Source organism: Pararge aegeria, chromosome 7, assembly GCF_905163445.1.
Source record: "Pararge aegeria chromosome 7, ilParAegt1.1, whole genome shotgun sequence".
In the NCBI taxonomy this organism is placed as follows: Eukaryota; Metazoa; Arthropoda; class Insecta; order Lepidoptera; family Nymphalidae; genus Pararge; species Pararge aegeria.
The window spans coordinates 5,589,111-5,597,134 of NC_053186.1; the positions used below are offsets into that span (position 1 = coordinate 5,589,111).

The 8,024-nt window shown below is 40.1% G+C and overlaps 3 protein-coding genes across 3 annotated transcripts; 2 read left to right on the plus strand and 1 right to left on the minus strand.

Moving 5' to 3' along the window:
- Positions 1–398: 398 nt before the first annotated feature.
- Positions 399–1,578, plus strand: LOC120625460 (chorion class B protein PC10-like). The gene is made up of 2 exons (XM_039892538.1): positions 399–473; positions 1,021–1,578. Exons 1-2 carry the CDS (start codon positions 429–431, stop codon positions 1,528–1,530), a joined length of 555 nt encoding a protein of 184 aa, XP_039748472.1. The 5' UTR covers positions 399–428; the 3' UTR covers positions 1,531–1,578.
- A 3,398-nt stretch (positions 1,579–4,976) lies between these two features.
- On the minus strand, positions 4,977–6,154 carry LOC120625101 (chorion class B protein PC10-like). The gene is made up of 2 exons (XM_039892030.1): positions 6,027–6,154; positions 4,977–5,561 (listed from the first exon to the last, which is right to left on the minus strand). The coding sequence occupies exons 1-2, from the start codon at positions 6,075–6,077 to the stop codon at positions 5,055–5,057; spliced, it is 558 nt and encodes a 185-aa protein (XP_039747964.1). The 5' UTR covers positions 6,078–6,154; the 3' UTR covers positions 4,977–5,054.
- Positions 6,155–7,277: 1,123 nt separating this feature from the next.
- LOC120625108 (chorion class CA protein ERA.1-like) lies at positions 7,278–8,024 on the plus strand. The gene is made up of 2 exons (XM_039892039.1): positions 7,278–7,373; positions 7,514–8,024. Exons 1-2 carry the CDS (start codon positions 7,281–7,283, stop codon positions 7,901–7,903), a joined length of 483 nt encoding a protein of 160 aa, XP_039747973.1. The 5' UTR covers positions 7,278–7,280; the 3' UTR covers positions 7,904–8,024.

Consider the following 8,024-nt stretch of genomic DNA (forward strand, 5'->3'; position numbering starts at 1 on the left):
GCTTACTTTGGGGCTAGATGGCGATGTTTGTATTGTCTTGGTGTATTTATTTATTTAAAAAATCATTTATTTCTTATAGACCTATGAGCCTAATACCAGAACTTTTTCAACATCAAGCATGTCTTCTTGTAGTGACCATCAGGGTTTTAAGGCGGACTCCACCAGTCAGATGGACAGACTAATAGCGGGGGCTTAATAATAGGGTCCAGGCCATCCTTCGGTTATAATTCTAACAATGAACCTAGCAACAGTTTCGAAAAACGTTATCACAATTTCACTACATTTTCATTACAAGATAATTACTTCATTATGCTACGTTATTTTACAAAGAAAAAATGTATGTAACAAACGATAAACTATTTATATAAAAAGGTAAACAATGCGTGTCAAATATCATTCAACTTACAAAAACCCAATTAACTACAAACATGTACAAGGCTATAGTTCTGTTCTGCGCTTCTGCGCTTGTTCAGGTAATTCTTCTATTTTATTTAAAAATGAAATGCTTTATTGGCTTTCAATGCAGTTTCCAGGTTTGATGAATCAGAGAATTTCACCGCCATCTTTAACCTGTGCCCCACAGTGGGATATTATTGTATTGATGTTGATGTACAGGCTCCATGGAAAAGGTTTTGTGGCCATAGAACCACCGCGCTTTTCCAGTTGTCTGGAACACTTAGTATTTTCGGGATAAAAAATATCGTATTTCACCAAAATCAGATAAAATATCACCCGAGATCAGTTTCGCTGCGAAGCCGTGCACAACTAATGTATTTTCCTTTCCACAGAGAAAAATTAAATATTCATAGTAGTAGTGAATATCCGACTCCAGGATGCAAGCTGAGTCTTGATAATGTCAAACTACTTTAAAATAGGAGCTGCGGTTGAGCCGAATAGGTTACAAACACACAGACACTTTGTTTAATTCATAATTTTAAATTATAAATAGATTGAATAATTAGGACCACTGGAGAGTCTAGGAAATATCAATATGTTTTTCATGAAAGTATTTCTTTTTAGACCATCTCGACCCAACGGATCATTTCTGGATATGGATTAGCCGCTCCATTGGCCGCTCCATGTGAAACCATCGCTCCAGTAGCCGCACCATGTGAAACTATCGCTCCAATTGGCATCTGCGAATCCGCATGGGCTGTTCCGTTCGGCAATGGATTCGGCCCGGCTGCGCTCGCCGCGTCCAACGGCAGAGGATTGACAGTGACCAGCGCGTCGCCCATTGCACCCACCGGGGTGTACATGACGTCAGAGAACGCGTACGAGGGCCCGCTGTCTGTGACCGGCGCTATTCCGTTCTTGGGCGCCGTAGCTCTGGAAGGCGCCCTGCCCACCGTCGGAGGCGGCGCCGTCACCTATGGCTGCGGAAACGGCAACGTGGCGATGATCAGCGAGGACCTCGCTGCTGGCTTCGGCTACTCCGGCCTAGCTTACGACGGACTCGCCGGACCTTTCGGCTACCCTGGAGCTTACGGCCAACCTGGATATGGCGCGTGTACTGGCCCTCGGTACTGAAATGTTATTAGTTTTTTATGAATAAACTTTTGTTTTTCTGGAACTTTCTGTTTGTTCTTTTTTAATTTTTTTTTAACTGTAATGTCTTCAAACACACGGTTATATCAATACGACATGTAAAAATATTCCCATATTATAATCTGTTACGGCTTACAAACTAAAACACTTAATTTTATAGATGTACGATAGTCGACGCATTTCAAACTGAAGAACTGTCATAAATCATACTTTTCTGTCTATTATGCTCGCACTTACATTTACTAAGGTGTAGGTGTGTAGTGATGTGCCTTATAGTGATCAAAAAAAATTCAAAATTCAAAATTTATTTATTTCATGTAGGCCCAGTTTATAAGCACTTTTGAAAGGTCAAGTCAGTTTGTGTTTGTAGTGACTCTACCAAAAGTCTCACCCAACGGGAGGGTTTGCCCATAATAACCACGCTGGCCAGCTGTGTTGATGATCACAGTAGTTCGTAGTTGTAGCACAGTATATGCTGCCGCCTGTTCTCCGTTATACATATAAAAATAATACATAAGTATATAGGTCCACACACAATGTAATGTTTTGTAAAAAAAAATCCAACGACCATTTTTCATGCGAGCTGCGTGGTACAAAATCAATCTTTTCAATATAGTTCTCTTAATTATATTAATTACTTATTATTACTTCAACTAGATAATAATGAAAGATTTTATTAAATGAAAAATATTAACCTAAGTGTCTCGGTAATTACTTAGGGAAACCTGTAAACTTTTGTTTCACAATTCTACGCGGACCTTGTTAGTGTCTGCGAATATTGAATATTGAAGAATATTGATTTTCTTTTTGGATTTTAGGTGTGCCAAATCAGCACCTTAGGGTATCTATTCACAGACAATGCGTCGAATCAATCGATTGCACTAAGATCGCAGCTATCCATTACTTCAAAACTGCCGCCCACAGACATGCAATCGGTCGCTGCGTTTTCTGACGAGACATCACAGAAACATCGTGCAAGTGGATGCCTCAGTCAGTAGCTTGTGTAAATAGTATTTGCATATTGCTTACCCTAGTAACTTGTGCAAGAAGCTTGCACCAGTAATATTTGCGATAAATAAACGGACGGTATGATAAAAATTTAGCAAGAAACTCGTGCAAGACTTACGCGAGTAAGCTTGCAGGTGGAAACGCTCGGGAATGACAAAGCTTAACGTTTAGCGAAGCTGAAGTGGCAATGGACGGAGCACATAGCTCGAGGAACGTTGGACTTAGAGTACCAAGATGCTAGCATGGTAACCTCGCATCGGTAAACGCAGCGTTGGTAGAAAACCGATTAGGTTGTCAGTCACTAAACAAGTCGCAGGAAGCCGCTGGACTTTATTGGCAGAAGATCGTGGAATTTAAAACCGACAACAAAACAAAACGTACATACTTAATTCTTATTTCGAGGAAGTTTGCTATGGCAAACTTTGGCTATAGTTACAACATCGACGTGAAATTCCGTTTTCCACCAATAGCGCGGGATCCGCGGATTTTTCCGAGGTAAAAAGTAGCCTGTTCATCAAGGGTATACCTAATCTATCTTCATTCCAATAGGCAAATTCGTTGAGTAGTTTTTGCGTGAATGAATAAAACACATTAAAAGATACATACTCAACAAATAAAAACTCTTACATTTATAATATTATATTATATGTTATTATTATATATACAATTATATATGTTTATTTATATGCACCGCCTACCTCTCTTATTGAGCTGTGTTTTACGCCTTTGGTTTTCTGGAAGAGATCGCTTTGTAGCGATTAGGCCGCCAAATTGTATACTTTATGTTAAATTTTTATTTTCAATTTTACTAATGTTTATTTGGTGTATTCAATTAAAGTGTATTAATTATGTCCAATCTAGCAGTAGGTAGGTAGCAACCTGCCTGCAAACTGTAAGAGAAATGCAGTCTAACGTGCTAGCCAAACATCGCAAGCGGGACAATTCGCGTAGCGCGATTTTGACGAGATGTGAATAAACGAATGGGTAACCACGTAGCGCGCCGCGTCGCGTCTCGCGCCGATCGCTCGGTATCCTTACTTATTAGTAATATACTTTAATGCGAAAGTGTGTTTATTTGTTCGTCCTTCCTTCACACACTAATTATGCAAACAATCAACTTGAAAGGACGGAGAGTAACATAGGTTCCTTTTCATCCCTGGAATACAAACAGTTCCCACGGGATATGTAAGCAAACGTAATAAACGCGGATGAAAAACGCGGGCAACAGTATTTCCATATATTTGTTTTGAGTCACTAAACGCTTCGCCCAAATTTTTTTTTTTTTTACAAGCTCTCTGGCGCAGCTGTTAGCTCTGTGGTTTTAAGTGGGAGGTCCCAGGTTCTATCCCAGCGGGGGCAATTTGGGAATTTATAATTTCTCAATTCTCCCTGGTATAGTCTGGTTGGACGCTTCGGACATGGCTAGTTACGCCTCTACCGACAAAGACGTGCCGCTAGGTGTGTAGCGTTCCAATATGTTATCGCGTAGGAAACGATGAGGGGGTATGGTTTTAATATAACTGCCATACCCCTAACAGGTTAGCCCGTTACCACCTTAGACTGCATAATCACTTACCAGCAAGCGAGATTGCAGTCAAGGACTACCTTGTAATAACTTCAAGAACTATTCTTCTTCTTTTGAACCCTAGTTCAAAAGATACCTTAAAATAAGATGTATCGTAACTAATAGCAATGATATATAAAATGATATATAATCATAAACAAAGCGGTGATAGCCCAGGGTATGACCTTAGACTTCAATTTCGGAGGGCCGAGTTCCAATCCGGGCACGCACCTATAACTTTTCCAAGTTACGTGCGTGCGCAATTAAAATAGCTTACAATACCAATACAGGAAACCTGCATGCCTTAGAGTTCTCCATAGTGTTCTCAACGGTGTGGAGTCCACCAATCCGCACTGGCCCAGCGTGGTGGACTAAGGTTTGAACCCCTACTCATTGTGTGAGGAGAACCGTGCCCTGTAGTGGGCCGGTAATGGGTTAATTAATATGACAACGTGGTCAATCATAAATACCTAGCTAGGATAAAGCTTAACAGCCTTCGCATTCTGTTATGACTATGAGATTTATAAATCATCATCATCATCAAAGCTCCATAGCTCTTGGCTTTGTAAGGCAAATTTCTCCATCAGAAGCAGCTGGTTACCAACTCCAAACTCCCAGAACTCTCATGCCCCTTTCTACTACATCGCTCCACCGACCTGTAAGTCGGTGGATTATATATAAAAATACTTAGACTAAAGGATTAGGTTTAAGGCAGTTTTATGTATTAGACTACAATCGGCTCTCTAAAGATGTCTTAAAGGTCGTGCGTTAACGCGTTAACAGCACCAAACACACGTCTCAACACTTCGTTCGTAAGATGTATTTAAAAGCACTCACAAAAATTAAAGATCATAGATATATTTGTATAAGATAATTTTATTTCACCTCTTATTATAAAATCAAAACAATTAATTCTTTATAAAACTACGAATTATTACAAAGCACCACATCCGCAACCTCTGTTATAGCCGTATCCGTATCCAGGTCCGGCGATACCGGCTTCATAGCCCAGAGGAGCGTACCCGTAGCCCAGCTCTCCCGCGACCCCAGCGCCGTAACCGAAAGGCCCAGCGTTGACACCCTCGCTCAGCATGGCCACGTTTCCGCTGCCGCAGCCGTAAGTGATGGCTCCAGAACCAGCGGTAGGCAGAGCACCTTCAAGAGCGACAGCTCCCAAGAACGGCATAGCACCAGTCACAGACAGCGGGCCCTCGTACGCATTGTCAGACGTCAGAGACAGCCCAGTGACCGCGATGGGAGAAGCGCTGGTGATCTGGAAGCCTCCTCCGTTGGAAGCGGCGGGCGCGAAGGCAGCGGCGCAAGGGGCGGCTAAGGGAGCTTCAGCGTATGGTAAGCCGTTCCATGCGCCGGGGTAGGGAGCGGCACCCCAGGGGGCAGCTAAACCGTTGTAGGCGTTGCCGATGCATTGAGCAGAGATGTACTGAAAGTAAAAAGATTGGATCAAATTAAGGGTCAAAATAGTTAACAGTATATTACATGTTGGGTAAAACAAAAAGACTATTATCTGAATATTTGTTTCCAGACTGTCAGTCATTGTTCCGACTTATTTCTGAAACGGCTGCATCAATTTCGGCTGTGCTATCCCAGGCAGGTATAGGAACAGAGTAGCATATACTTCAACTTTTTATTTCAGAAATCTACTCCTAGAGCTAAAACTAACTCCTAAACGAAGGTTGAATGGGTATATGAAATTTCCGTCTAAGAGACATTCAAATTTAGAAGAATGTCTTGTTTGAGTACATTCTTTCTTACTTTTTTGAAATATCCCGGGGTGAAATTCTTCGTAGAAATAAATTATGTCTACGTATTTTATTAAAACAACTCTTTAGAATAGGGATTAAATGTTTGTATAGGAAAATTAAATATTATTAAAGAAACGACTTACCTGGACTAGGAGTGCTTGAGCACAAAAGAAAAGAACCGACTTCGCGACCATTTTACCAGAGTTTACTTGCTGAGGGTTGAGCTAGTGAGTAAATATGTTTTTTATATAATTCTAGTGCTTTTTATACCTAAAATATTACCAATTTGAAGTGATAACAATAGTAAGTAAATTGTTACTAAAATATTATTACTAAATAAAATATTGGTGATAAAAAATATTGTAAAATATAAGTTAGGTCATTATTTCTAAAATTTAAATTATGTCAATATTCAATGATAATAAAAAATTACATAACTGTGGTTCGGTCATGAAACTGTTAAAGACATTGTGTTTTTACATATACTGCAATCTTTGTTATTAGTTGAGTAATGGTAGGTTTGCTCAAATTGCGTATTTTATTTAACAGTGGAATATTGTGCCAAAAAGAAAACATTACGACCGGCACACATTTTTACACAGAATTAAAATTTCATTTATTAAAATAGGCCCACTCTTTAAGCACTTCTGGAACGTCAAATCTGTTTAACTTAAGTGAATGTACCACCTCTACCGAAAAGAAAATGGTCAGAAGCACAGTGGTAAAGGCTAGCGGGTTAGGGCTTGGCTTCTCTTTCGGAGGGACCGAGTTCGATCTCTGGCACGCACCTCTAACTTGACGGTGTTTTTTATTTTAAATTAAATCACATAGCACTCGCTTCAACAGTAACGTTTCAAATGGTATTTGTTTCAATATTTTGCACGAAAAAGTTGAAACTTTTACGCATTAAAATAAATAAAATTCTGTTTTAGAATTTACCGATCAAGCCGAATATTACGAAACCCCTCTCACTATATTCATCTTACTTTTATATTGCAAACTTCCGATTTAATCCCCATTTTAATTAAACTAATATTTCTATTCTAAATATCACGCCGATAGCTTTAATAGTTACTGAAATAATCGAGTGTGACGGATGGACGGACGCTAATACAGACAGACGGATACGGAACCTTAAAAGAGTCATTTTATTATCGACAATATGTGGTCAACAATATATATGGTCGAAAAGTGTAGAAGTTGCCCTGTAGAGTATGGGAATATGGGCTAGGATAATTAGGAAAAGAGGTTAGCAATCTAGCAACCACATTTACAAATTTTATTCTTTTTGTAATAAAGTGATAAAGAATTTCGAACACGTTATAATATATGTCAGTATTTAATGATAATAGTTACATAACTAATGTTAACTTTTTGTATAAAAATCTCACTGTAAAATGGGAATCAATATTACACGTTTGACATCGTCAAGTACAACCATGTCCTCCTTTGCTTTCCTTTTGCTTTGCGTCCAAGCTTGCTTGGTACAGGTAAGAACAAAAGTTTAAACTTTGAATCATTTAAACATCCGTTTATTTTAGTATACCTATACCTATCTTGCAGATAATACAATTCTGTTATTCGTTTCGTTTCAGTAGAAGCTAACCAATAAAAAAAATGTCTATTTCAGAATGTATTCAGTCAGTGCCTTGGTGCAGGACCAATCGGCTATGGTCCAGGAATTGCCAACGCAGCTGCCTTAGCTCCAGGTTTCGGGCCGTACGGCTATGGCGCTGGCCTGGCTGCTGCACCATTCGGTGTAGCGCCAATGGCTGTTGAGCTCGGCGGGCTGGGAGCAGGTTTGGCTCCGGCCGCTATAGAACTCGGCGCGTATGGCGGAGCTGGCGTCGGTGACGTTGCGGTCGCTGGTGAGATGCCAGTTGCTGGCACCACCCTCGTCGCTGGACAGGTGCCAATCCTCGGAGCTGTGCGCTTCGCTGGTGATTTACCAGCCGCTGGCACTGTCACCATCTCTGGCAGATGCGGATGCGGATGCAACCGTGGTCCTTACTACTACTAGTCAAAAGCGTATTACTTTATTGTTGTTTATTAATAAATATTATTGTAAGAAACTTTGTCGCAATGGTTTACGGTTAGGTAAGTACTTGCTCACAAACTCAAATAAAATATTTTATAATATT

Bases quoted from the DNA above. Each gene is read 5' to 3' on its own strand.
- LOC120625460 (XM_039892538.1), top strand. From the start codon at position 429: ATGTACAAGGCTATAGTTCTGTTCTGCGCTTCTGCGCTTGTTCAG. The intron at 474-1,020 runs GTAATTCTTCTA...ATTTCTTTTTAG, and splicing joins GCGCTTCTGCGCTTGTTCAG to ACCATCTCGACCCAACGGAT.
- LOC120625101 (XM_039892030.1), bottom strand. From the start codon at position 6,077: ATGGTCGCGAAGTCGGTTCTTTTCTTTTGTGCTCAAGCACTCCTAGTC. The intron at 5,562-6,026 runs GTAAGTCGTTTC...TTTTACTTTCAG, and splicing joins CTCAAGCACTCCTAGTCCAG to TACATCTCTGCTCAATGCAT.
- LOC120625108 (XM_039892039.1), top strand. From the start codon at position 7,281: ATGGGAATCAATATTACACGTTTGACATCGTCAAGTACAACCATGTCC. The intron at 7,374-7,513 runs GTAAGAACAAAA...TGTCTATTTCAG, and splicing joins TCCAAGCTTGCTTGGTACAG to AATGTATTCAGTCAGTGCCT.